The sequence below is a fragment of the Sapajus apella genome, unplaced genomic scaffold, assembly GCF_009761245.1.
Source record: "Sapajus apella isolate SASKATOON/1434 unplaced genomic scaffold, GSC_monkey_1.0 scaffold15, whole genome shotgun sequence".
Lineage (NCBI taxonomy): Eukaryota > Metazoa > Chordata > Mammalia > Primates > Cebidae > Sapajus > Sapajus apella.
In genome coordinates, this window is record NW_022436955.1 from 10980245 (window position 1) to 11007419 (window position 27175).

Sequence of the window (27175 nt, forward strand, 5' to 3'; positions counted from 1 at the left end):
GCACATGCCTATAATCCTAGCTACTCAGGAAGCTGAGGCAGGAGAATCGCTTGAACCTGGGAGGTGGACGTTGCAGGTAGCCGAGATGGCACCATTGCACTCCAGCCTGGGCAACAAGAACAAAACTCCATCTCAAAAAAAAAATTTTTTTTTAAGTAATAATAATAATATAGTCAGCCTCCACTCTTCCCCAGATCCATTTCCTGGCCACCTGGGATGGGGGTCTCATTTGTTCAAAACCATTCCAAGCTCTCCTTTGCCCTCAGGATGAACTCTAAGATCCACAGGTGACAAACACAGCCCCGTATTAACACAGTGCTCAAGAGCCCAGAGTTTGGGTTCAGGTACACCTGAGTTTGAATCTTGGGGCTGGTCCAAGACTCCAACGCAAGTGGACTTGAGCTTGAGAACTTGCACAATTTCCTTCACCTCTGGAAGCCTCAACTTCCTTGAATGTGAAAATGGTGATGACACCTACTATAAAGGCTATGATGAGGTATCTGCACCCAACCCAGGGCTTGGGACACAGCAAGAGATTTGGAGGCCAGTGCATGGCTTGAAGTCTGAGGATGCAGTGGGGCATGAGGGCTGCCAGGACCAGCCTTGAACATGCTGAGGTGAGGGGCCTACGTGTGTCCAAGGGAAAGTGTCCAGGGGCAGCTGGACATGTGGGCCTGTGGTCAAAAGGGAGAGCTTGGCCAGAAAGCAAGCAGGGAGGTCACCAGCATGTGAGTAGAAAGATGAGCTCATGGTGTGGGGAGGGCTGGGGTGAGGCTTCCAAAGCCAGAGCTTCACCCACAAGGAAGACAAGCTGGAGAGGCAGTGAGGTAGGAGGAAACCCGGCAGCCGTGGCTTCACAGGCACCCAAGGGAGACAGGGCTTGGGAAAGGAAAGAGAGGCCAGCAGGGCCGAGGCTTTGAAGAGGCCAAATTAGCTGAAGCCAGAGATGGGTCTATGGGATTTGGGGACTAGGTTAGGAGGGGGAGCTGGTCCAGAGCAAAGGCGGGGAGGGAAGCATGGTGATGGCGATTATAGACAACTTTAGAGAAACGCAGCTGAGAACAGTAGGAGAAAACACAAGAGAGATGCTTTTTTTAAAAAAAAAAAAAAACAGAGCCTTGCTGTCACCCAGGCTGGAGAGCAGCGGAGTGACCTCGGCTCACTGCAATCTTTGCCTCTTGGGTTCAAGAGATTCTCCTGCTTCAGTCTCACAAGTCTCACGATCTGGGACTACAGGCATGTGTCACCACATCTGGCTAATTTTCGGATTTTTAGTAGAGGTGGGATTTCACCATGTTGGCCAGGCTGGTCTTGAACTCTTGACCTTAGGTGATCCACCTGCCTCGGTTTCCCAAAGTGCTGAGATTACAGGCATGAACCACCACGCCCGGCCATAAGAGAAATGTTGTGGAAAGGGATAGGGGCTTGAGGTTCCCAGTGGGTGAGGCCAGCACCCAGTACACTGCTGCTGGGGACAGTCGTCAGTTGCTACATCTATGGTGCCCAGCACAGGGCCCAGCACACAGTAGGAACTCAATACAAGTTTGCTGTCTTTCAGGCCAGGGAGCAATGGGGTCCAGGACACTGGCTGCTGGCAGGAAGAGGGACCTTCTGCCACTGTGCCAAGAGGAGGCGTGGTGGAGGTGGAGGCGTGGTGGAGGTGAAGGCGTGAAGCAGAGTGCAGGGTGGGGGCTCCTTGGGACACTACAGCCTCTGAGCTACAGAGGGAGGAAGAGGTAACAAGTGAATGCTGACTGCCCTGTTCCAGGAACCTAAATACAGTCAAAGGACAGAGTGTGAGGGCTCTTGGAGTCTGCCACTTGGTGTCCCCTACTTTAGACATGTGTTCCCCGCTCAATCCAGCAGCCAGTCAGTTACTGGCCCTTTATCTCCTTCAGAGCCGTGCTCTCCCTACAAGGCCAGCAGAGGGTGCTAGTGAGATGCTGGGCTGCGCTGGAAGAGACCAGAGCCAGCCTGCCATGCTCTCACCCACCCCTCTGTCCTCCAGAGCCTGGGGAGCGCTAAGGGTTTGGTTAACCAGGTTTCTGACCAAGGAGGGCTGGAGGCTGGGACAAAGGACTAAGGGAGGCTGTGGGCTGAGGGCTTAGGGGCGAGTGTCTCAGGGGCTCTGCTCCTGGTCACCCTTCATTTCTCTGCCCTGCCAGGCTTTATCTCCTGCCCATTTCCCCTCTCCCCTTCTCTTCCCTGGAGGCCCCTGACAGCCTAGACTCCTGGTTCTGGCAGAGGCTGGTTTTCTGCCCCTAGGCAGGCACAACCTGGCACCAGGCCTCAGACAGGGCTGGGGTAGCTCCTCCCAGCCATGACTGACCTAACCACCTTGTACTTCTAGAACATCTCCGCCTAATAAGGCATAAGGGGTCGGCGGCTGAGGAGGCCACAGGAGCTACAGCATAGGTCCTGGGAAGGAGGAGGCCTGGGCTAGGATGTGGGATGAATGGGTAGGGGGTAGTTTATATAAAAATGTGGCAGCTGGTCCAGTCCCACCAAGACCCAAATCCCATAAGACTAAATGGCTCTGCCTGAAGTGGCATGACGTTCCAGAAACTGAGCTGGAAATAGCCCCTTCCTCATCCTAACCACCCTATACTCTTCAGCCAAATGCAAATCCCAACATCGCCTCCTGGCAAGTCTCCCTCCCCACGGTGGCCTTCACGGTTCCCTCCCAGGACAGCGTAGGACCCTGCTTCTGTCTCTGTCCTTATCTTGCCTTCCTGCCCCATCCCCCTACTCTTCAACACCTGCTCTAGCAAGTGCTGGTTCTGTGTCACCTTGACCTTGAAAGCTCCCCAGGACTTTCATCCCAGCTTCTATTCCCTTCCCCCACTTCCAACGGGAAGACTTTAATGGACTGAGGCTGGAGAAACCACAGCCAGACTCTTGGTGGGGCGGCTAAAGCTGGGGGGTCCGGCCAATCCAAGCTCTACAGCTCAAATCAGGAAGTCAGGCCAGGGACGTTGTGTCTGCCTCCGAGCCTGGGCCATACATCCACGGCAACAGGAATCAGTGACTTTGGAAGAGGATGTTTCCCTGAGTTTCTAGAGTCAGGATGACCCAGACCGAAGGACAGAGAGTTACCAGAAACACACACAATGCACACAAATGTACTCACTTGCACACACAGGGTCATGGCATAGGTAGTGACACAACCAAATGGCTTGGACAAGCCATGGAGTCCCATGGACACAAGTGTTTACAAACACAGGCACGCAAGGTCGTGTACCCAAGGTCAGGCACACACACACCCTTCTCATTCAAGTCCTGCCTCCCAGAGCCAGGGCTCGCCTGTCATCTGTCCTTAGGAGGACGGATAGGTGAAGGCACAGGAGTGGGTGGGTCTGGGCAAAAGGGGTCCTCCACCCAGAGCCTCTCCCTTTAGGTGGGTCTGGCTCCTAGCCCCCCACATCCCCCATATTTCCCTGGCCCACCAGGGGGCTGAGTCTGGTGGCAGAGAGAGCTTTGGAGGAGGCATTGCCCTGAAACCCTGGCAGAACCTGGGCACCTAAGAGAGAATGAGCAACAGGGCTAGGAGGTGTGACAAAGAGTTCACAACCTCCCAGGACCTTGAGAGGGCAGGGATGAAGCACTGAGCAAGGCCTGGAGGCCCATGGGAAGCAGGGACCCCTCTGTGATGGGCACATCTACTCCTCTCAGAATCACGCCTGCCGCCAGGTACTGGCACCAACTCCCAGTGCCTGGCATGGATGCTAGGCACAAAGTGCCAGACAGGGGGTGGGCAGGGTGGGGGGCCACTGGGCCACACACAAGCATGGAGACCTTCACACAGGCAGGCAGAAAAATCCACCCACACTCATATCACTTATTTTACCCCCGGGGGTGCAGGTGTGTAAGGCAGAGACCACCCTGTCCTAGAGGCTGCCTTCATGATGCCCCACTGGCCTGGCTCTTGAGGCTAGCAGGGGTGGGGCATAGGTAATGGGAGACCTAGGTGCTTCCTCTGACACCCTACCCCCCACGGACCCCCACACACATACATTTGTGAGGCAGGATGTCGGGTTGTCAGTCCTCAGAGGTAAGCCCTGGAAGGAAAGGGAAAGACGGGACACAGACTCCAAGAACTGGGAGCGGTCGTCCTGCTTCCCCGCCAGCCCCTGCTCGCGGTTTTGTGGCCGCGAGCTGCTCTGGGGTGAGCGCGCCTTAGGGTGTGTGCACCAGGGACCTAGCGCCGCGCACCACGTGGGAGAGCGGCGCGTGTGTGAACGCGGGCGGCAGCGGCAGAGGGGACCGGGTGAGAACCGGCTGGTTCCCGGCAGTGTTCCTGCAGGCTTGGCGGCCGCGGCGGTGCGATCAGGAAATGGCACCGGGATGCCAGTTGTGCGTGTCCTCAGGTGTGCCGAGCAAGTGTGAGCAGCATGTGCTCACCTGAGCGCTGCGGCTCGGCGGCCCCTGGCGCTTGGGTGGGGGCGCGGAGGGGAGCGGAGGCCGGGCACCCGGGCTGGACTAACTGGCCCTCTCCCTGCAAGTCTCGCAGCCAGGCGGCTCCTCGAGCGCAGCAACTTTGGGACTTCATTCTGGCTTCTTCCAAATCGAATCTGATCGAGGGGGAGGGGAGGGGGGGCACCTGCCCTGCGGAGGGTGCTGGGAGAGAAGTGGAGGAAAGCCCCACCCCCTCCCCGCCCGCGCCCCGCCCTCTCCCCCGCCCCCAGGGCTCTTTATAAGCTCGGCCCGAGGGCTAGCGGAGAAAGCCAGTGACCCTCCGGCGCCCCAGGCCGGTGTTTCCCCGCACTCGGCGTCCCGGCCCCGACTCGCTCTCTTTCAGCTCCCCGGTCCGGCCCTCCCCGCCCCGCCCTGCCCCAGCCCACAGGGCCACCATGGAGCGCTGGCTTTGGCCGTCGGGCGGCGCCTGGCTGCTGGTGGCTGCCCGCGCGCTGCTGCAGCTGCTGCGCTCAGACCTGCGTCTGGGCCGCCCGCTGCTGGCGGCGCTGGCGCTGCTGGCCGCGCTCGACTGGCTGTGCCAGCGCCTGCTGCCCCCGCTGGCCACACTCGCCGTGCTGGCCACTGCCGGCTGGATCGCGTTGTCCCGCCTGGCGCGCCCGCAGCGCCTGCCGGTGGCCACTCGCGCGGTGCTCATCACCGGTGAGTGCGCGGGGCGCGGAGCGCGGGGACTCCAGGCTCGAGGGCGGGACTACACTACAGGACTGACTCTGCATGGGCATGGCCAAGGCGGGTTCCCCAGCGCAAGATTGGGAGAGTTTTCCTCCCCTGGGTGCAGGGAGTGAGCCAAGTAGGGAGCGCCGGGCACCTCCCCAAGCCCGGGTTCACTACCTGCTTCCACGGGGAGTGTTGGAGGGAAGGTGAAGCAGGGAGCGGGCAGGTTAGAGAAGGTAATTGACTGGTGGCTGAGAAAAGGGAGCCTCCTGGAGTTTGGGAGTTTATGCCATGCCCTTTTCCAAGAGAGCAGTCTTCGGAGGCCTTGAGAAGGGAGGATCGTTACCCCTTGAACTCTGCCTGACGCCCCCACCTGAGACACCCTGTCTCCCATTCCCTGGGGCCAGAGGGCAGAGCTTAGATGGGGACCTTCCCTACCCCACCCATCCCCCACTGGCTGGGATCCTTGGAGTTGAGAAAAGCTTGAGGTCACCATGAGGAGCAACTGGACATTCGGCGATCTGTCTAGCCACCCACTGCCAAACTGCTGAGGCAGCAGTTTGCAGCGTGCACCTGGCACCCCACCCCAAGCCCTCCTGGTCCTCAGTGCCCAGGAAGGAGCTCTTGGAAAGCTGGGCTCAGGTGCCTCTGGCTGCCTGGCTGAGCTCCTTTGTCTGGAGCAGGGAATAAATCTGTCACCAGCAGGAGGGAAGGGGAAGGGGGGCTGGAGGCCCGGCCGGAAGTGGGGAGGGGGAGAAAGGCCAGGGGGCACTGACTCCATTGCATGGGGGGAGGGGCAGCCTGGTCTCTCCCCCAACACCCATGGCTTTGGACAGGTGCTCTGGGCTGTCCTTGCACTGGGCCTTGGCTGGGGCAGCCAGCAAGCTGGCTTCTCAGAGACCTCAGTCTAGTAGGGGTCCTGTGTGATCAGATGGGGCTGGGAGAACTTTCCGGAGGAGGAAATCCTTGAGTGGGGCCTCGGAGGATGAGTGGAGATAAGTGGAGCATGAAAGGTATCTCGGATCAGAGAAAGGATGTGGGACAAAGGCTTAAGGCAGGAGTACACATGGCCTCTTTAGGGGACAGCCAGTCTAGCTGTGGGGGCGGGGAGGGGGGGACATGAGGTTGTTTCCTTGGGAGGGGCCACGAATCAGGTAAGAAGCCAGACTGCTGAGGCAGAGTAGGGGGGAAGGAAGCGCAAGGGCCGTGCACTCCAGCAAAGATGGTAGAGATGGGGCAGTGTTTGGGCTGGACAGGAGAGACCCAGGTTCCAGGAGCAGTTTGAAGCCTCAGGGGATCCCAGTTTCTGGGGTTTGAGGAAGGAAAGCCAACAGACACCACTGGTATGAAGCAGGGGCCAGGATGTGGGCTCGGCCTCTGGGGACAGGGCAGATCCCCTCCTGCTTTCTTAATCTGTGAGCCACTTCAACAGGACCCAGGCCATCTGCAGGTACTAGAGGCCTACCCAGGCGGTCTTTCCTGAGATCTCACCTCAGGCCTTTGTGCTGCTGCTGTTGCTTCTGGCCTTGAGCCTGAGAAAGAGGTGAGAGAAGGGATGCTTTCTCTGACTTGGGCTCCCCCAATCTCTGGTTGCAAAGCTGGGGTTGGGGGAGAGAGGACCACCAACCTGCCCTGTACAAGCATCAGGAGGTCTCCAAGCTTCCCAGGGCCTGAACACTTGGGGGCTGTCTCTCAACACCCAGCTGCAAGACAAGTAGGTGACCAGGCTTGGCCCCACCTGCCAAGAACACTGTGTCTTGGGCCCGCCGGAGCTGCTACTCTCTCTGCCCCTCCTAAGAATGCTCGGAGAACCACTTGCCAAGGCTACTGCTGGAGCTCAGCCGTGGGGTCAGTTTGGGCTGAGGATCAGGTGCACATGTGTGCGCCAATGGGTGGTAGGAGTTGAGCCCATTGTAAGAACATCCAGCCAGGCTGGAAGTACCTACAGGTATCTGAGTGTGTGGATGTAAACAAGAGGGTGTGCAAGATGTGGGTGACTGTGTTGGGACCACAGAGCGGAGGCCTGTGGTCAGCTCTGCTCAGAACTGGGAGGTCCATTTCCATTGGGAGGGCCTGTCTGCTCTGAAAGGAACCCGCATGCAAGTGCACGCATGCATGCGTGTGTACACACACACACACACACACACACACACACAGCTTTCCTACCTCTCCAAGGCCGACTTGCCTGGGAAGGATCCATTGTCGTCAGCATGGGCGGGAGCCGCACACAGCCCTGCTCAAAGCCCCCTGCCCAGTGCTGTTCTCAGCAGAGGGAACGGAGCTGAGATGGGGAGACAGTAATGAGGGGTCCAGGAATTAGGAAGAAGAGTTGCTTTGCAGCTTCTGTTTCAGAAGGGGGTGGGGTTGAGGGCCAGGGGTGGGAGGAGGGGGGGCAGGGCAGAAAGCCACCCACCTCACTAGCCTTTCCCCTTCCCTCACTGGCTGCCCATGGAGCCAGGACCAGCATGGGAACAATCAAGGAGGCTGGGGCTTATCAGTACTACAGACCCCTACACTGGCTCTGCCTGGTGGTTCTTCTCTCACATACCAAAGACAGAAATTAAACCTCCAAGAGTGATAACTGACCTCGGTCACACTTGGTGGGTGTGGGAAAGGATTCAAATGTAGGTCTGTTCTCTTCTCCATCCATCATGGTCCCTGTTCTGGAGGCAAGTAGTCTGGGGCTTAGAAAACACCCCTGTTGCCACTGATTGGAATTCCAAGGGTCTGGGTGAAGTGGGGATGGGCCTCCAGCTTGCCTCCAGCCTGAAAAAATAGTAGAGGGTGTTGAGGCTGGGAAGGGAGGTGGGGCTCAGGTTGTATGGGGCCTGAGTCAGGGAGCTTGGGCTTCATTCTGAGGACTGTGGGCAGCCTTGGAAAGGTTTGCACCAAAGAGGGATATTGTCATTTTTGGAACGATCCCTCTGGCTGTTTAGGTAGAGAAGGGCTTCAAGAGGGCAGGAAGGGACAGGACTAGAGAAGGGGCTGCTTCAGAGTCGAGATGAAGGGAAGAGAGGCCTGGCAGTCAGAAAGGAAGAGAAGCTGGATATGGTGGCTCACACTTGCAATCCCAGCACTTTTAAGACGTCAAGGTGGGAGGATCGCTTAAGCCTAGGAGTTCAAAACCAGCTTGGGCAACACAGCGAGACTCCATCTCTGCAAAAAAAAAAAAAATTGGCCGGGCGCGGTGGCTCAAGCCTGTAATCCCAGCACTTTGGGAGGCCGAGGCGGGTGGATCACGAGGTCAAGAGATCGAGATCATCCTGGTCAACATGGTGAAACCCCATCTCTACTAAAAATACAAAAAATCAGCTGGGCATGGTGGCGTGTGCCTGTAATCCCAGCTGCTCAGGAGGCTGAGGCAGGAGAATTGCCTGAACCCAGGAGGCGGAGGTTGCGGTGAGCCGAGATCGTGCCATTGCACTCCAGCCTGGGTAACAAGAGCGAAACTCCGTCTCAAAAAAAAAAAAAAAAATAAAAAAAAAAAAAAAATAAATTTAAGAACCAGCCAAGCGTGGTGACACATGCCTGTAGTCCCAGCTACTCAGGAGATGAAGGGAGGGAAGGGAGGGAGGACTACTTGGGCCTGGGAGGAGCCAAGATCACGCCACTGCACTCCAGCCTGGGCAACAGAGCAAGACCCTGTCTCAAAAAAAAAAAAAAAAAAAGAGAGAGAGAGAGAGAAAGGAAGGCAGGCTCTGTGCTCTGTGCTAATACTGTGCCTGTGAGCTGTGGCCTAAAATCAAGCAAGCAGAACCATATTGGGGCCTGGGACTGTCCCTGACTTGACCTGCATGAATTTGGGAAGCAACTTAGCATTACTAGGCCTCAGTTTCCTCTTCTGTAAGCCATGTTGATGGGGTAGCCATGGGGAGTCAGGCAGATGACAGCTGTCATAGAGTTGGTGCCCAGGGTTCAGCTAGAGAGGCAAAGCCTGTCAGAGATGGGCCTGGGGAGGGAGTTAGGGTTGTTGATTGCTGGTGGCTTCAGTGTGCAGGGCAACATAGTGAGAGGCAGGGGCCTGGATCCCATCCAGACCCTGGTGATTCTGGGGTTGTCTCAGGCTGGGCTGGGCCACAGTGGAGTTCACTGACTGCTTGCCCTGGCCAGGCTGTGACTCTGGTTTTGGCAAGGAGACGGCCAAGAAACTGGACTCCATGGGCTTCACGGTGCTGGCCACTGTAATGGAGTTGAACAGCCCCGGTGCCATCGAGCTGCGTACCTGCTGCTCCCCTCGCCTAAGGCTGCTGCAGTTGGACCTGACCAAATCAGCAGACATTAGCCACGTGCTAGAGTTCACCAAGGCCCACACCACCAGCACTGGTCAGTGGCAAGTGTCCACCAGGAAAGGGCATGGCGGGGCGGTGGAAAGGACATGGGCTGGGGGGACTGGAGGCTTGCTCTTGGGCTGACCTGAGGCTTCCCTCCTCTGTTCTGTGACCCCAGGCCTGTGGGGCCTGGTCAACAATGCAGGCCTCAATGAAGTAGTAGCCGATGTGGAGCTGTCTCCAGTGGCCACTTTCCGCAGCTGCATGGAGGTGAATTTCTTTGGCACACTCGAGCTGACCAAGGGCCTCCTGCCCCTGCTGCGCAGCTCAAGGGGCCGCATCGTGACTGTGGGCAGCCCAGCGGGTGAGTGCCCTCCCCACAGGAGCAAAAAGGAGCCCCCTGGGGTGGGGGAGAGCTCAGGGAGCCCCTTGCCAAGGCTGAGCTGCCCCACTCCCAATCCATACACAGGGGACATGCCATATCCATGCTTGGGGGCCTATGGAACCTCCAAGGCGGCCGTGGCACTGCTCATGGACATATTCAGCTGTGAACTCCTTCCCTGGGGAGTCAAGGTCAGCACCATCCAGCCCGGCTGCTTCAGGACAGGTAGGAATCAGGGCTGGGGGTGGGATGGGTATAGGGAACAGAGCTGGAAATGGTCTTACGGGGCGGGGCGGGGGGCATGGCTTTGGTCGGGTACTTGGTTTTGGCTGGATACCTGGCTCGGGTTAAATAGATCTAACTGGCTTTGGCTCCCCTAGCTGACCCCACTCTGACCTTGCCACTCCTTCCCCAGAGTCAGTGAAAGACGTGGGTCGCTGGGAGCGGCGCAAGCAATTGCTGCTGGCCAGTCTGCCCCAAGAGCTGCTGCAGGCCTACGGCAAGGACTACATTGAGCACTTGAACGCGCAGTTTCTGCGTTCCCTACACCTGGCCTTGCCTGACCTCAGTCCGGTTGTAGATGATATCATAGATGCGCTGCTGGCAGCTCAGCCCCGCCGCCGCTATTACCCCGGCCAGGGCGTGGGGCTCATGTACTTCATCCACTACTACCTGCCTGAGGGCCTGCGACGCCGCTTCCTGCAGACCTTCTTCATCAGTCACTGCCTGCCTCAAGCACTGCAGCCTGGCCAGCCTGGTGCTACCCCACCGAAGGACCCAGCCCGGGATCCAAACCTGAGCCCAGGTCCTTCCCCAGCAGTGACTCAGTAAGCCGTGTGCACATGTGGCCTAGCCACTGCAGCACAGGAGGCTCCATGAGCCCTTGGCTCTTCCCTGCAAACCCTGAGTATATTATGATCCCCCAAGTCTGTCCTGGACCCTCGCCTAAAAAATCCCACCCCTACCCGGCACCCACTGCCAATGCCCAATCCAGGCCCGGTGAGGCCGAGGTTTCCCAGTGAGCCTCTGCACTTCTCCACTGCCCAAACAGACCCTCCTGGCACAATGCTCTACCCTGCAGCTTGGAGAACTCTGCTGGATGGGAGTCTCATGCAAGACTTCACTGCAGCCTTTCACAGGACTCTGCAGATAGCGTGTCTGCAAACTAAGGAGTGACTGGGTGGGTTGGGGACCCCCTCAGGATTGTTTCTGAGCACCAGTGCCTCAATGCTGCAATTGAGGGCTAAATCCCAACTGTCTCTTGACTGGCTCAAGAATTAGGGCCCCAACTACCCACCCCCAAGCCACAGGGAAGCACTTACTCTACTTTCCAATTGCCACATTTTAAATGAAGACAAATTTTTATTTCTTCTAGAATGGGACAGATGCTATGTTTTGAGGGAGTGACTGGATGGCTGGCTGAGTGATACGGTGTGGCCGTGTGACAGGGTGGCAACTCCTGGGGCTCAGCATGGGGGCTGGGACTCCCCTGGTAGACTGTGGTTCACACCTCCCCCTCCTCCACTGACCTCAGGCAGATCATTTAAGAATCATGGGTTTCCTCACAGTGAAATGGGGGTAATGACTCTGATCCTAATTGTTTGAAGCAACCAGGGAGGCCCGGGTCCCTCCAGGGCCATCACCCAAGCTCCCCAGGCCTGTATGCATCTGAGCCTCTAGCAGAGGAAGGACCTATCTTCCTGGGACTTCCCAACCCTGAAGAATCTGGGCTGCCGACTGAGGGAGGGGGGTGGAGGCTTAGGCAGGGGTACTTAGCAAGGTGGGGGTCACAAGGGAAGTTAGGAGTCATGGAGAAGTACTAGGGCCTAAAGGAGACAGCAGACAGTTGGGCTTAGAGAGGGCAGTTTTATTGTCTCAGAGGGGCAGGGCTGAGGGAGGGAGTGAGGAGTAACATCCTCCAGGCCCCAAGGACACACACACTATCCTTCCCATGGGCCATGGCTCTGGAAGTGACCCACAGAGGCGAGAGGAGGCTCGCACTACCCCCCGGGTTCTCAGGCTAGGGAGGAACATGAAAGTGACCACATGCTTCTTAAACATGTCATCGGCTGTAAACACAGGGCTGAGGGGGCTTCCTTGCTCTGGAGGGGGTCTTGGTCGATCCTTGGTGGGGGGTGCCCAGCCCCTTTTCAGGCCTACAAACAGTCTCCAAGAGGGTCAGGGGAACTGGGCAGCTGCTAGGACAGTGTGCTACACCCTGGGCAGGCAGGTGAGCCACAGGCTTGCCACAGACCACACACACACACACACACACACACACACACACACACACAGACACGCACGAGTGCAACTGAGAGCCTTGGGCCCGGATGCTAGAAGATAGGGATGTAGTTGTCAATCTTGGCGCGGTGGCGTTGGGCGATGCACTCAGCGATCCACACGATGTTGCGACACTCCTGCTCCTTGAGCTTCACAAAGGCATAGAAGACACCAAAGTGGAACTGGTTCAGGAAGGCCAACTTGTTCAGCTTCACCTGTAGACACAGGCAGATGTAGTGTCCAGGTGGCCATGGCCACAGAGTGAGGTCTAAAACACCAAGTTGGCCTCCCTCTGACAAGCAGGCCCCGAAGACTCACCTCATGCTCAAAGAATCGGTCCTCCAGCGTCTTGTCTCCGGGGTTGCTACCTGCACCCTCGAAGAGCAGCTTGTACTCCTGGCCAGGAGGGTGGGGGGGAGCACGAGCATGAGGGTGCTGGGTGGGGGTGCTCAGTGACAACACACCCACCCACCATCCTGCCAGCTAGGGCACTCACCGGGTAGTAATCAGCCACGTTTTTGACCTGCTCATAGTCATCAGCTCGAGCCAGCTGTGCCAGGCCCTCAGGGTAGAGCCGCCCACAGTGTGGAAAGAGCTTGGCACGGTCCTCTTTGGACAGCTCTGTGCCGAAAGAATTGATGGTGATGATGAAGGCGCGGCGGTCTGCTTCAAACTGTGGAGCCGGTGCACAGGCAAGGAGAAAGGGAGGAAGAAGGAGGCAGTAGCTAGTCAGCTGGCAGAGACTCCCCCAGGCCAGGGCTAGTGGGCACCAGCAGGCAGGAGGGCAGGCAGGCACTCACCTCTAGGATGGGGCACATGGCATCGGCTGTAGTCCCGCCCAGTAGGGTGCAGAACTTGTAGAAGGACTCCAGGTAGGCCTGTGCAGAGCATGGAGCTTGCTCAACACAGGCAAGGAGGCTCTGGAGTTCCCTCCTCCCCTCCCCAGCCCTTCTCAAGGTGGGTACAAACACACCCACGGCAGGGGAGCCAGGGCAGCCCTTATGGCAAAAGCCCATGAAACACTTCTGTGAATCAGCCAAGTGGCAGCTGCCTACAGCCTCCCACCCAGGAGTGCCAGGGAAGGGCCCAGCTGGCTGTCTGCTTCAGGCTGCAGTCTCCTTCACCCCCGCATCTCACAGAAGGCCAGGCTTGCAGGGGTCCTCTGACATCCCCCTGCTGCTCTGCCTTCCTTTTCCCCAAATCTTTCCAAACCTCCCCTTCCTCAGCCTCAGAAAACAAGGTGTGGCCGAGCGAGGTGGTTCACATCTGTAATCCCAGCACTTTGGGAAACTAAGGTGAGTGGATCATGAGGTAAACAGTTCAAGACCAGCCTGGCCAAGATGGTTAAACCCTGTCTCTACTAAAAATACAAAAAAATTAGCTGGGCGTGGTGGCAGTCACCTGTAATCCCAACTACTTGGGAGGCTTAAGCAGAGAACTGCTTGAACCCAGGAAGCGGAGGTTGCAGTGAGCCGAGATTGCACCACTGCACTCCAGCCTGGGTGACACAGCGACACTCCATCTCAAAACAAACAAAAAAACAGGTGTCTGTGGGCTGGTGAGGGAAGGTCACGCCTGAGAATCCACAGGGATGGAGGGAACTGAGTGCCCCAAGGCCCTCTCTGCACCCTCCCTTATAGAACACCTCCTCCTCCCATCCTCCAGGCAGCCCCTCAGCATCACAGCAGGAACCAAATTGTCAGGCCAGTTCCTGCTGAGGGATGGTTATTGCCTACACAGACGTCAGCTGGGCACAGTACAATGGTGGGCACATGGGCTGTGGATGGGAACAAGCACTTCCTACCCAAGCAAATTGGATCTGCTGGGCATGAGGAAAGAAGAGGTAAGCCCAGGCTCCAGGTCCCTCCCAACGCTAACTTACAAAAGCAGCCAGGCTTCTTTCCGACACCTCTCCATGCCAAGGAAGGTGGATGATTTTACAGGCCCCATGGGGAGCTCCCCTGGAATGGCTACCCTTCACTCAGACCTCCCTGGTCCCATCTGCTGGCATGGGCTCAGAGACTGGCTCCACAGGCTAAAGACTATACTTCCAGGTTGCAAGCAAGGGCTGGACAGCATGGAAAGCTTTTCAAACTGAGGTCTGACCTCCAAAGTGTGGAGATCTTTCCACCAACCACCAGCTAACTTGGGCTCAGGCTCTGCTGCTCCAAGAGAGACAAGATGAGACTCAGGAGTCCGTGAGCCCAGGCATGCCCTGGCCAGCAATGCTGGACAAGCCCAACTCAGGGGAAGGCCTGAGAGGGACCTCTGGGATCACAGGAAACAAAAATCTAGGACAGGTCAGGGAGTAAGAAGCCTAGAAGAAAGAGTTGACCTCAACACAGAGGATCACAGGAATCAGAGGACCTGAGTGGCAGAGACAGCTGCCAACTCCTCCCATGGCTTCGTGGTACCTTTCAGTCCCTCTAGGGGTCTGTCCCCAGCCACCTCCTTCCCTATGGCCAGTCAAGCTGGCTATATAAAAAAATCCTAAGGCCTGCCCCAGTGGAGCCTGCACTTCCTATCTGTCGGGGAAGTCACCAACCAGGTCTTAGGATCCATGCCTTGCTACCCATCCAATTGCTTAACCAATGTGTACCAATCCTAGGAGAGGCTGACCCCAGGGTCAGTGAGGCTGGTGGGACTCTCCTCTGGAGGCTAGAGCAGCTAAAGAAACTGGCAAGATCCCAGCAACCCAGGTACCAAGGTCACCTTCCCACCCCACCCTGTCCCCTGCAGTCTGCCAGTCCACGGCTGCTGCACCAGCTGTCTACTGTTCCCACCCGCTGGGCGGCTGAGGGTCCACCTAATCTCCCATCTGTGGCCACCGGGCTGGGACATCGCCTGATGGGCTGGCAGTCCTGGCACAACGCCCACAGCATTGGGTCTGTGTTTACGAGCTAGTGCCTGGGCAGCCCTCGCCAGCAACACCAGCTAGAACCAGTCAGCCCCGGTGAGGGTGTGGTTGAGGCTGGGGGACAGCCGCACCCCTCACCCTGTTTCAGGGCAGGAAACCTGGCAACAGGCCAGCTAGGCGTGCGCACGCACATGTGTACACACACACACACACACACACACACACACACACACACGTGCTCTCAGCTAACTGGCTGGCCTGCGCCCTATTAGCAGAATGGGTGAGAGCGCTCACTTTTGCAAACAGGCTGAGCCAGGTGTGATCCCTGGTGCTGCCAGCGACTTACCATGTGGCTTTAGGCAACCCACCCTACTTCTCTGAGCCTTCGGTTTCCTCATTTTCACATGAGGATAATGACACTTTCCCAGTTCCAGAGGACTAAGGAAGCTGACAATATTCATACCTCTGGTCTCAGGCCCTCTAATCTGCTCTTTACGTTGTGGCTAGAAGGGGCTTTCTGAGCACTCTGCTCTATTGGAAACCTCCATTGGCTGATCCTGCCCACGGGACTAAATTTAAACTTCTGGCCTTACATTCAAAGCCCTGGGTAACTTGATCCCATGCCTGCCTCTTCTTCTAGACCTCTCTCCTGTCCATCTGGAATGTGTCCTTCCACAGCAAACTGCCTGCCACTTGGTCCATGTTCCATGCTTTCCTTCTGCACATGCTGGTCTCTTGCCTACACCACTGCAACCTCCAGGCAGGCCCCTCCCCTATCACCAGACCCTCACTGTGCTCTGGCCCAAGCCCCTGCAGGGAGACTGGAGGGCCTGGGCTCACACTGCAGCTGAATGTCAGCCAGCTCGCTCCAACCAGGGCAGGAGAGGACTCTCACCCAATAGACAGGTGAGGTCAGCAGGTATCTTGGCCAGGGCCATCCTCAGCCCTTCTTTGGGATGTTCCTGCCTACAGCCCGTCTAGGGTCCTGGTGCTATAGCTCAGTGCCTCACTACAGTCAGAGTGCAGTCTATCCCAAACACCACTAACCTAGCTGGTCTCGGGCTCTTTTTTCTTTTTTTCATTTTAAAACCTTCCTCTCCTCTCTGGTCCCCTGGCTCTTTAATTCTCTGGGCCAGGGTAGTGCTGACCTAGAAATCCTGAGCCCACCTTCTATCTCCAGGTTGCCCAGTCTATGCTATAGCCTGGTGGGAAGCAAGAGGCAGGCAGGGGATAAGGACAGTGGGAAGCAGTACTGACTCCAAGCTTGGGAACCTACAAGGGACATGAGGACCCGGCTATGCCTCGCTGGGTCCCTCCCCCAACCATAACTGAGCACACTGTTGCCTTTGCTCAAGTGCCTTTCCTTGCAGGCAATAGCTTAGGTAGGGCGGTTCTAGGAGCTATGACCTTGGTGATGGCCCGTGACCCTCCTGGATGTGAGGGGAGCGGCCATCCAGGAGCCAGCTCTAACAAGCCGGCGGTGGAGCACCAGCCACTCCTGCTGATCTTATCTGAGCCCACCACAGGCACTATGGGATGGAGAATCTGTTCCACACAGCCTTGTGCCCAGCATGGGAGCCAGAGAGTAGGCAGATAAGCCACCAGGATAAGAGCCTGGAGTATCTGCGTCCTGTCCCAGTACCTCTCACATAAATCACTGCCCCACCACTTCCCACAGCCCCACCCACTGGCAGGCCAATCCCCCACCGCTTGTGTGGGGCATTACCTTGTAGAGGGTATTGCGGATGATCTCGATGTTCATCTCATCAAGGTCCTGCTCTGAAATGCAGTCCTGGAAAAAAGCCGCTGGGGAGGAAAGACATGGTGTGAGGGGTGGGCAGGTGGCCTAGGCCAGAATCCTGATGTTCAACTTCCCTACAGGGCACAGAGGGCCCGTGCCACAAGGCCCATAGGGCTAGGTATCGAGGGGTCCCCAGCCTGGGGTATTGCCTTGGAAGTGGCAGAAGCAATGCTCTGGGCCATGCACGCTGACCTGGGCTTCTCCTGCCTCCTTGCTCCTAAAATTGATTTATAAAGGAGGCGGCTAGCCATAACATGATCTAATCACTGCTGGGGCAGGCCCAAGCTTAGACCTTGCCAAAGACAGGCTTGCATAAGAGGCCGTGACATCCTCTTTTCTGGAGGGGCAGTTGTGGATTCGGGGCCTGACGCCTACTTCTCTACATCCCCCAGAAGGCCTGGCACCCACACTTGGAAAACCAGCTACCTCCTTAGGACAAGGAATGAGCCCAACAGCAGGGAGGGCGTGGACCAGTGACCCAGAGCCCAGTGTGGGGTTGGAAAGAGAGGCCAGAGCAGGATAGAGCACCCCCATCCCCCAAGAGGGTCTGCAGACTCACTGGTCTATCTCTTCTTTAAAGACTGAGAAACTGCAGAAGCCACAAACAGCCCAGAACCACCTCAGAGTTGCTGGGAGAGTCCATGGCAGACAAAGTCAGCAGGTAGGGCTCAGGCCTCTCAGCTGAGAACCTAGTGCAGCTTAGAGCCCTGTGGTTCAACCCTGGTGGCTTCTTGGAGGTGGGGCCCCAGGCCTAGGACTCTGGCCGTGAGGATACCTTAGTGCCTTCTCCTCAGCCTCCTAGGTAGGCAGGAGCTGGTACTGGCTAAGGTGGGCCTTGCAGGAAGCTCTTGATTCCCCTTCCCTGGCCTCTGACATGGACTTTGCATCCTGCTGGACACTGTCTGACCTGGCCCAGAGGACCTGCTTGGTGGAGGCAAGTGACACTGTTTGCTTCGTTCCTCTGCCTCACAGGCAGCTAGTCACTCTGCCTCTGCTTAGGCTCCAGCTTGGGGCCATAGTCTGTCGGAGCTCCTAGGACTCCAAGAGACTTGAGCCTCTCTCTCACTCTTCCCCATGAGCTCAGCCCCCCTGTGCACTCTGGGAAATCAGACTGCTTCACAAAGTGAGATAGTCCCAGTCAGGCCTTGGGGTAGCCTGCCTGGCCCAGCAAAAGCAACAGGACAAGAGCAGAAGAGGGGCAAAGTGAGGAGTGAATGAGAGGAGGAAGTTGAGGGGAGACAAAGGTAAGCAGCAGTGGGCAGGTCTCACTTTCTGGCTCAGGGTCACCCCCCAGGTGGTCCACAAACCCCACCCTGATGCACTGATGCTGATACCAATGCCCACCTCCTGTGACCACCACAGCGGCTCACCGAGAGGCGTGTCCACCAGAATGGCATTGTAGAGCTCGGCAGGTGTCTGAGCAATGTTCACGGCCTCCATCTGCTCGAAGCTGCCTAGTGGGTGGCACTTGGGCACAAGCTCAGCGATGGAGCGCTGGTGCAGCGTGCCCGTGATGAGCAGGATCACATTGTCGATCATGTAGCTGTAACTACAAGAGGTGGGCAATAGCAGGGAGCCCATCAGGGTGGGAGCTGGAAAGTCTTGGCATAGCACCATGCCCTTGTCCCCCTGCACAGGTCATTGCCCCTTAACAATGTGCGCTGACTCATGGCTGCTGCAGATAAGCACCAATGTCTCATCTCCCTGCCCACATTCCTCTCAAGCTCCTGACCACCCCCACTGCCAGGGGCATAGGACAGACACAGCCCCTCCCTTCGAGGGGCAGGGGATTCATGCCCTGTGAGGGACTAGGACATAAGTAACTTCTAACAGGACACGGGAACCGGGCACAGGAGGTGAGACATGTAGCCCAGCCTGGGTGACGAGTGTGAGAGCCTGGGAGATTAAAGGGCTGGGAAATGAAAGCGTGTTCTAAGAAGAGGCAACAGCATGTGCAAAGGCCTGGAGGCACTCACTGAGTGACGGATGCATTCGAGGAACTGGCACAGTCAGGACTGGCAGAGGGAAAGAAAGGCGCAGCAGCTGGCAGCACGGAGCTGCAGCGGGCTGGGGCCAGAGGCTGGCCTTGGACGTTCCTGGCTTTGTTCTGAGCACTAAGGATCTATAAGCAGGATGTACACAGGGGAATCACCATCCAGTAAGGGTCACTCTGTCTCCCAGTGGGGACAGAGGAGGAAGAGGCAAAGATGGTGGGGGAGGAAAGGCTGAAGAAGGGAGTGGAGAGAAGCTTCTCCGGGGAAAGCCAGGAAGGAGCCAATGGGAGTCCTCTAGAGTGAAGGCCCAGGTCAGGCAGACCTACAGAGCCCAAACCAGAGATAGAGAACTGCCCTCTTCCTTTAGGGCCTGAGGCCAGGGCTGGGCATACACCCAGGATGGCCTGGATAAGACCCAGAGACCTGAACAAGAAGCTGGGTCAGGTTGATCCCAGGCCGAGGCGCCCCTCACTCTCTGCCCTGCAGGAGGCCAGCTCTGTGGGGTGCATGGGCAGCAGAGGGGGCTGTGGAGCTGGGGAGGGGTGGGACTGCCCAGTTTAGACTTGGCAAGAGACAAGGCTCTGCCTCCAACCAGTTACAAAGGGGCTGGGGCACAAAGTTCTGTGTAGTCACCTGGGGCAGAGAGGGCCCCAGGCTACAGTTAGGCTGCAGTAGCCACAACTATCCTTCAGTCTGTCACCAGAGATGAACTCATAGTACAAGGGAGCTAAATGAGGCCTAGGGGGAATGTCCTCCAAGATCAGGGTGGGGCTCCTATGGGAGAATAAAAGCTGGGGTGGAGGCTGCTATTCTGAGCTGGACACTGGGCACAGGTTCTGTCCTAGCTTCTGGGTGGGCCAGAGCCAGGCCCCTGCCCTGTGACAGGACCTTGTGCAACCAGTGCTCAGGCTGTCCAGGGAAGACCTTAGTAGGAGGCATCTTCCCCCATACTAAAGAAAGAAAGGGGGGAGGTGGCAGCCCAGGGCCCAGGCCTCAGCTCAAAGCACTGGCCACTGGGGGAGCTCCCACAGGGCCCTCCAGGAAGGCGGCAGGAGGAAAAGGCCCCAGCTCCTGTCCTGGCCTGACCCCCACTCCCCCTGCTTGCTGTACACTCTCCCAGCTCCCACCCAGCCTGGCGCCCTGGAAAGACCTTTGCTCTCCTGGGCCTGGGGCCAGGCAACTGCCCTCTCTCCACCCCCAATCTGGCTGGGTCAGCTACAGGATGTGCACTGAGAAGAGGCAGTCCCCCACTCCCAACCCAAACGGAGCGCCTCAGGCAGGGCCCACTTGCAGCTGCAAGCCAAGGAGCCCAAACGGCAGCCTCCTCCTCTCGACCCCACAGTGCTGGCAGAGAAAGGGACCTCAGAGCTCACCAGAGCTTTGGGCCCTGGTCTTCAGCCACAGCCTGCATCTTTTCTACCCTCAACAGCACATACGCCTCCTGCCTATGAGGCCTCCAACATCTCACAAACCCCAGAACCCATGCTATACATGCGCCACCCTACAATACTCCAACTGCACCCCATCCAGCCCCAATGTAGCCATAGTGCTCCCTCAGACAGCTACAAATCCCCTGCCCCCAAGTCAAAGGATGCTTTCTTAAACTCTCACTCCCTTTCGGATGAGAAGAGGGAGAAAAGGACACCCCTGAGGCCTACCTTATCCAAGTAATCCCACAACCACGAGTATTACCAGCCTCTTTGTCAGAGTAGATAAGACTCAAAGAGGGACACCACCAGGCCCTCTCACACCACAAGGCAGAGGAGCTCCACGTCCCCACACACACCTCCACCCATGGCCAGTGTCCACACACCTCCACCCATGACCAGGGCCCCCTGCCTGGCTCTAGACACTCCATCTAGTCTCATGTTCTCAGAGGGATCCCCAGCAGCCAGTTTCCTCTTTTTCAACCTTCCCCTCCTTATGCCCATCACTCAGGGCATCTGTTTATGCGGGGGAAATGCTGAGCCTGATAAGGGCCACACATAATCACATCACTCCAGCCTCTTCAAGGCCCTCTTCAAACCCAAGCCAGGCCAATCGTGGGCCATCCTTTGCCAGGCCCAGCACTTCCCTTCCCAGGCTGGCTATAAGCTTGTTGATGCTGCAGCCCTGCTTTTCTCCCCTGCCCAGTGAGGGGCAGAATCCTCTTTTTCAGGAGATGAGAGGCAGGACAGGCCCGGAAGAGATGATGCTGGCCCAGCAGTCTGCCTTTCTCCCAAGACCGAGGACTTCAGCAGGCAGGGAAATCCCCCTCCTCCTTGCCTGGCTTCCCCAGCTGCCTCCCTGCCCCCAGAAAGCTACTCCACCATTCCTCCCCTCATTTGGCCTCAATAGGAGGGAATAAGGTTCCAGCTGGTCAATGTCTCCCTCCAGGGGAAGACAGCTGGGGAGTGGAGGGCCGGCTGCCCGCCAGACCAAAGAGGCCCTTGTGGGGTGGGGGTGGGGCCGTCTGTATGTCTCTGCCCAGAGGCCCTCCCTTGCCCTATGCCTTCAAAACTCAGCTTGGGCCCACAGACGTCTTGGGTTGGAGTTTTGGAAGCCATTTCCTCCAAGAAGCCTTCAGAGTCCCTAGCCAACCCTGTCCCTCTGCTGTGCCCTTTGGTGCCACCTGCTGGAACAACACAGCTTCTCAACCCTGGGGGGTTCTAGTGAGGCAGCCACGATGCCTGGGTACTCCTGCCAGCCTGCCCACTGCAGCCCCCAACAGGGTCTCCAGCGAGCTGCTAGTGACAGTATCTGTACTCAATCACGTCTGGATTCTGCAGAGCCCTGTGCAGGGTGGAAAGTGAACAGAAATATCACTGTTTCTGAGCCTTGTCCACCTCTCAAAATTTAGTTTCCCCTATGTACCAACATAAGTGAGTGCCAGACATGGTGGCTCACACCAGTAATCCCAGCACTTTGGGTGGCAGAGATGGGAGGATCTCTTAGCTCAGGAGTTTGAGGCCAGCTTGGGCAACATAGGAAGACCTCATTTCTATTAAAAAATCAAAAAAATTAGCCAGGTATGGTGGCATGCAGTTGTAGTCCCAGATACTTGGGAGGCTGAGGCAGAAGGATCACTTGAGCCCAGGAGATCAAGGCTGCAGTGAACTATGATCACGCCACTGCACTCCAGCCTAGGCAACAGAGCAAGACCCTGTTTCAGAAAAATAAAATAAATAGAAGATGAGGCCAGGCACAGTGGGTCACACCTGTTATTCCCGCACTCTGGGAGGATGAGGTGGGTGGATCACTTGAGGCCAAGAGTTTGAGACCAGCCTGATCAACTTGATGAAACCCCGTCTCTACTAAAAATACAAAAATTAGCCAGGCGTGGTGGTGCACACCTGTAATCCCTGCTGCTCCAGAGGCTGAGGCAAGAGACTTGCTTGAACCTGGGAGGCAGAGCTTGTAGTGAGCCAAGATTGTGCCACTGCACTCCAGCCTAGGCAAAAGAGTAAGACTTCATCTCAAAAAAAAATAAATAAATAAAATAAAAGATGAGTGAGGTGTGGCCCCAACAGAGATAGTTTGAGCTCTAACCTGCTCATAAAAATCCTGCCTCTTGGCTCACGCCTATAAACCCAGCACTTTGGGAGGCTGAGGTGGGCGATCACCAGAGGTCAGGAGTTCGAGACCAGCCTGGTTAACATGGTGAAACCTTGTTTCTACTAAAAATACAAAAAAAATTAGCCAGGTGTTGTGGTACGTGCCTGTAATCCCAACTACTTGGGAGTCTGAGGCAGGAGAATCACTTGAACCAGGAAGCAGAGGTTGCAGTGAGCTGAGATCATGCCACTGCATTCCAGCTTGGGCAACAAGAACACATCTCAAAAAAAAAAAAAAAAATCCTGCCCCTCCCCCGAGGCCCACTTGGGTCCTCCCACCTGGTCTGAGCCTTCTAGGCCTCAAGGAGCTCCTGCATGCTTGCCCCCAGGCCCAGGAGAAGAGTGGCAGTGCTGGCACTCCTTCAAGGCAGGAGCCAGGTCTAGCCCAAGACCCCAAAACCACAGCAGCCCTATAACCCCCAACTGCAGAGTCAGTCCCACCACCAACCCAGAAACAGTGACTGTAGATAACAAGACAGGAACTAGGCAGGGGAGCGGGGGTCAGGGGACCTGATGAACCTCTGTGACCAAGCAGGGCCCCAAGGTTGGGGTGACAGATCCTAGAGAAAAATGCAGATGTGCTGTCAGGCCCATTAGGCATTTGAGGCCACTGTCCCGGGACAAAGCCTCTTTCCAGCTGCCCACTCCAGGCTGGTGGCACTGAGGCCCCTGACACAAGAGAAATATGGGCCCTCAGATCCCCCAGATGGTGCGGGTTACCCATTCCCAGCCTCTGCCAATGGGCACCTGGGCTAGGCCCCCTCCAGGGAAGCTCACTCATTCAAAGGCAAAGGCCTTCAAGGCCCCTATGGGACTCCCCAGAGGCCACACTCACTCCTCCCACAAGAAGTCTCCCAACTCCTCTTCCAGGGCCAACTCTCTTTAGGGAAAACATCACGGAATGGCCCAGATCAAGGTCCCCTCCAAGACCAAAAAACCCTGATAGACACTATCCCAAGTCACACAGCAAGGTAATGGCTGGGCTTGGGCACGGTGCATATTAACATATTAGTGCCACAAAACCGAGCCAGATCTCTCAAGAACACATGACAACAGTCTACTTTAGGGGCTCTATCTCACTTAGGCTGTCGGCCCCATGCCAGACATCTGCCTCATGCTAGACTGCTGGCTCTTCTCCAGCCACCTACTCTCTCAGGTGGCCTCTCTCCCCACCTGATCCTGGAGTCCTCCCAATGCTGTGAAGCCACCTGTGACCCCCAGTTCCCTTTGCTGAAGCTGCTCCAGGCACTGTCTATACTATCACTGGCACCACCCCACTGCATCCAGTCTCCCTCCCAGCCCCGGGCCTGGCCCAGAGCAGGTACCGGTTATGTGTGTGGCTGATGGCTGGCCAGGATCTACAAAAGCAGTGGACACAGCCTCTCACATGGAAGGGCAAAGGCAGCTTCGGCCAGCTCCTGCTTTCATCACCTCCTGGCAGAAGCCTGCTCCAGCTAGCCTGGGGCAGCTCCAAAAGCAACTATGAAGCTCTGAGGGATGGAGCTAAGGTGACCTCTGGGATGGTCCCAACCTCTGTCCCCAGCTGGGCCAACTTTGTCTGTGGGCAGTAAGGGCACTGTTCCCTCAGGTGTTCACACCCAAGACAGGGCATCTCGCTGATGCTTCTACTGCCTGGAGGACTACACTCTCCTCTCTGGATATTCCTCTGGGTATTTCTAGGGTAGCTTCCTCCTTCCCCCAGTGGCTACCACACCTGGAGGCTGTTGTGTAAGGCACAGAGCCAGGTGTGCCATGCTTACTTCTCAGACATGTATAGTTCCCTCATCCTAGAAACTTCCTATCCCAATGCTTCCCTTACATGATTTTTCCCTCAGCCAAACTAGCTACCTCCACAGGGAAGCCAATCGTGAGCCCCAGGCTGGGGGAGCTCCCTTGGCACAGGCCCTTCTGGAACGAACCCCTTCCTGCAACACTCCACACACATACTGGGGATGGCCTGCTGGGGCAGAGCGGAGAAGGGAGAGTGACCAGAGAGGTAGGAGTTAAGTCAGAGAGGCATCATGGGAGGAAGGAAATGGCTAGGGGGCTGGGGGCTGGATACCGCAGGGTGGTCACGCCTGGAGACCTTGGCCACATGAAGGTCATGAGTGGCCTTAGCCAGGGCCTTGTGGTGGAGTGACAGGACTGTTGGAAGTTCGAGGGATGAGGGGAAATGAGAGAATAGACAGTGAATGTAATAGTTTAAGTCCCATGAGATGGTTTGTTAATTATTTGAGCTTCCTTAGATGAAGAGAAGAATCTGGAAGGAAAGGTGCCTGCACAGAGAGGAATGCAGATGAGTGGCCACTCAGGGTCCAGGGAGTAAGGTGAGGACACTCAGAACACTGGTGGAAGGGTCCAAGAGAAAAGGAAGGGCACTTCTGCTATTAGAATGGAGCTCGGGGGGTAGGGGGTAGATGTAGCCCTGGAGGCATATTGGCTTCTTTGGGAAGAAGGGTGGGCCATCTGCCCAAAAGGAGTCTGGGGGAGGGGAGCAATGGTGTTTAAGATGGGAAGGTGGTCTTCGGAGTGCTGGTGGGGGCTGCAGGGTGTAGTAGGTACAGCCAGAGGCTGCCAGGCAGAAACAAGCTGAGGCTGGCCAAGAGGGTAAGCATGCATGCCTGGCAGCAAGGATGACCCCCCCCACAAGGCTAGCTTCCCCAGCTCTCCTCCCGGCAGTGGAGGTGGGGGGAGGGTGGCTCCAGGCTGGAGGCTGCTGGGATTCTTCCAGGGCTGGGGGGCTGCCAGCCGGGTGGGACCATGAGTCGGGCAGCCAAGAGAGCTGCGGATGTTGGCAGAAGAGTGTTCGAATGATAGACCAGGGAACTTCAGCTGGGGAGGGCGGGAAATGAAGACAGAAGGGGTAGCAGGGGAGGAAGCAAGGCCTAGTGTCCTGCTGAGTCCGGAACCCATGTCCCACAAGGGACTGAGAGTGGGCTGGAGGGCCTGAAGGCTGTGGGTAGAGAGGGTGCCTGATTCAGCGATTTCAGGGGTGGAGCAGTTCCAGGTGGTGACGTGGCCCTGGGCAGCCATCAGTGGGGGTGGCTGAAGTACAGAGCAGAAGAGCAAAGGAGCGGGTCACTGGAGATGACGAGGTCATGGACCAAGCAGACACAGGCCCTGATGGGCTGGCATGTGAACTGCTGAGCTCCTCCTGAGTGAGGGCAGAAGTGAGTGGCTGGTAGGACTGTAAGCCACAATCACCCGTGAATGGAAGGGGTGGGAAGTGGCAGTTTGGAGAGCCTGCCACAGGACAGCACTTGGCTGCTTTAAGCACCCTTGGTGCTTGCTGCCAGCCTCCAGCAAAGAGCTGGCGACTGTGAGGCCTCAGTCACACTCAGAGTCCTCTCCAGTTTCATGGCCTGGCAGGCTAAGACCAAAACAGGTATAACCAGAAGCTGTTGGGCAGAAACAAGCTGAGGATGCTCAAGAGGGTGAGCATGCACGCCTGGCAGCAAGGATGACCTCCCCTCAAGGCCTGGCAGGCTAGGACCAAGGGCTAGCTGCACAGGCAGGTGGACCAGTGGGCAATGGGATGGGTAAAATCTACCCTCTGACCATGGATGGGCATGGGGTCAGGCCTCCCCCAGCCAGCCTAGCTGGCAAGGCCAGAACATTCACCAGGAAGCTGAAGCAGCCTTGTGCAAACAAGTCTCAGGCTGGGCTCTGGCAATAAATGTACTGCTTCCTGGTATGTCCTCAGCTCTGGCTTTGCGGCAAAGAACACAGAGGACCAGGCCAGGGAATGATCAACAGATGGGAGCTGCAATGTGACCCCTAATGTAGCAGCACAAGAGACACCCCATTGCCAGGCTCCTGCCCCAGTAGGTCCACGTTGGCATACCTTGATGGGGGCCAGGGCAGTGTGAGTTTGGGCCTCGCCAGGACAGCAGGGAGGCTCTCAGGGAAGGAGGCCTGTGGCCAGGAGAGGGCCTTCTTCCTAGCTTGGGCATGTTCACTGGCCCTTCAGGTATTCCAGCCTGTGACTCCTGCCTGAGAATGGAGCCCTTTGGCTGCAGTACTTACTAGAGCAAGTGGATCCTGGGCAAGTGGCTCCTAAATGCAGGGGGTAAGAATCAGGCCAGGCAGCAGGCATCTAACTCTGTCCCTGCAGGGACAAGTGGGCCAGGTATGCCAGGTCCCAAGGAGGAGAGTGGGGGCACCATAATCAGGGAATGGTAAAATCTAGACAATACCCAGAGAGTTCAGGGAAATGCTTCCCCATACCACACACTCACACTCTGCCAATGTAGGGCACTCTCCTAGATGCTAGCCGTTGAGTATGCCTCTGCTCACCACCCCCGTGGGGCAGCCACCTGCACTGAGGCTATTTCTTTGTCCACCAGGACCTGGCTCGTGGCTCTTGGGACATCCTTGCAGAAGGGTGCTCTCTACCTCCCTGTGTCCACAGACACACATGCCAGCAGAGACTGCCCAGTCCAGGTACCCTCCCCCAGCCTGCAGATCCCAAGGTCCTTCCTCCACTCAGCTTCTCCAGGAGCTTGATGAAGCCAGAGCTGTGCCCAAGGGTCAGACAATGAGGAAGCTGGGACAGCCAAAGGCAGGAAGAATGGGGGCCTGCCCACCTGAGTTTCTGAGGGCTTGCATCAGAACTGAGAAAGACAGCTAGACATTCAGCCTGCCCCCCAACACTACTGCAACCCAATCTCCCTGAGACCAGGGCCATGGTCAGAGCAGATAGACTGGGCCTATCCAAAATCCTTGGCTTTTCAGAGCTCTGTTCATCCCCTGACTCCGGACCCTCGGCATGGGGAGTGGAGCCTGGTGAGTGGTCCGTTTGGGTGCTGTAGGGTGAGTGAGAAAAAGGGCTCCCATCTTCCCAGGTTTCCCTACCCCAATCTCTGTGACTTGG

The 27175-nt window shown here is 57.0% G+C and overlaps 2 protein-coding genes across 4 annotated transcripts in view; one reads left to right on the forward strand and one right to left on the reverse strand.

The window, feature by feature from the left end:
- Positions 1-3135: 3135 nt before the first annotated feature.
- HSD11B2 (hydroxysteroid 11-beta dehydrogenase 2) lies at positions 3136-11154 on the forward strand. 2 transcript variants are annotated; one of them, XM_032284254.1, is made up of 5 exons: positions 3136-4382; positions 9238-9450; positions 9574-9759; positions 9865-10002; positions 10193-11154. In XM_032284254.1, exons 1-5 carry the CDS (start codon positions 4334-4336, stop codon positions 10606-10608), a joined length of 1002 nt encoding a protein of 333 aa, XP_032140145.1. In that variant the 5' UTR covers positions 3136-4333; the 3' UTR covers positions 10609-11154. The 2 variants fall into 2 exon arrangements, with proteins under 2 accessions (XP_032140145.1, XP_032140144.1); XM_032284253.1 differs by lacking the exon at positions 3136-4382 and adding an exon at positions 4724-5115.
- Positions 11155-11628: 474 nt separating this feature from the next.
- The window catches only part of ATP6V0D1 (ATPase H+ transporting V0 subunit d1), a 42541-nt gene continuing 26994 nt past the window's right edge, over positions 11629-27175 (reverse strand). Inside the window, exons 3-8 of one of the 2 annotated variants that reach the window (XM_032284255.1) lie at positions 18086-18264; positions 16641-16720; positions 12858-12935; positions 12554-12730; positions 12376-12453; positions 11629-12272 (exon numbers count right to left, since the gene is read on the reverse strand). In XM_032284255.1, the coding sequence (XP_032140146.1) occupies positions 12111-12272; positions 12376-12453; positions 12554-12730; positions 12858-12935; positions 16641-16720; positions 18086-18264 (754 nt within the window). In that variant the 3' untranslated portion in view covers positions 11629-12110. The remainder of the gene's footprint in view (positions 12273-12375; positions 12454-12553; positions 12731-12857; positions 12936-16640; positions 16721-18085; positions 18265-27175) is intronic. The other variant, XM_032284257.1, reaches the window with a different exon arrangement.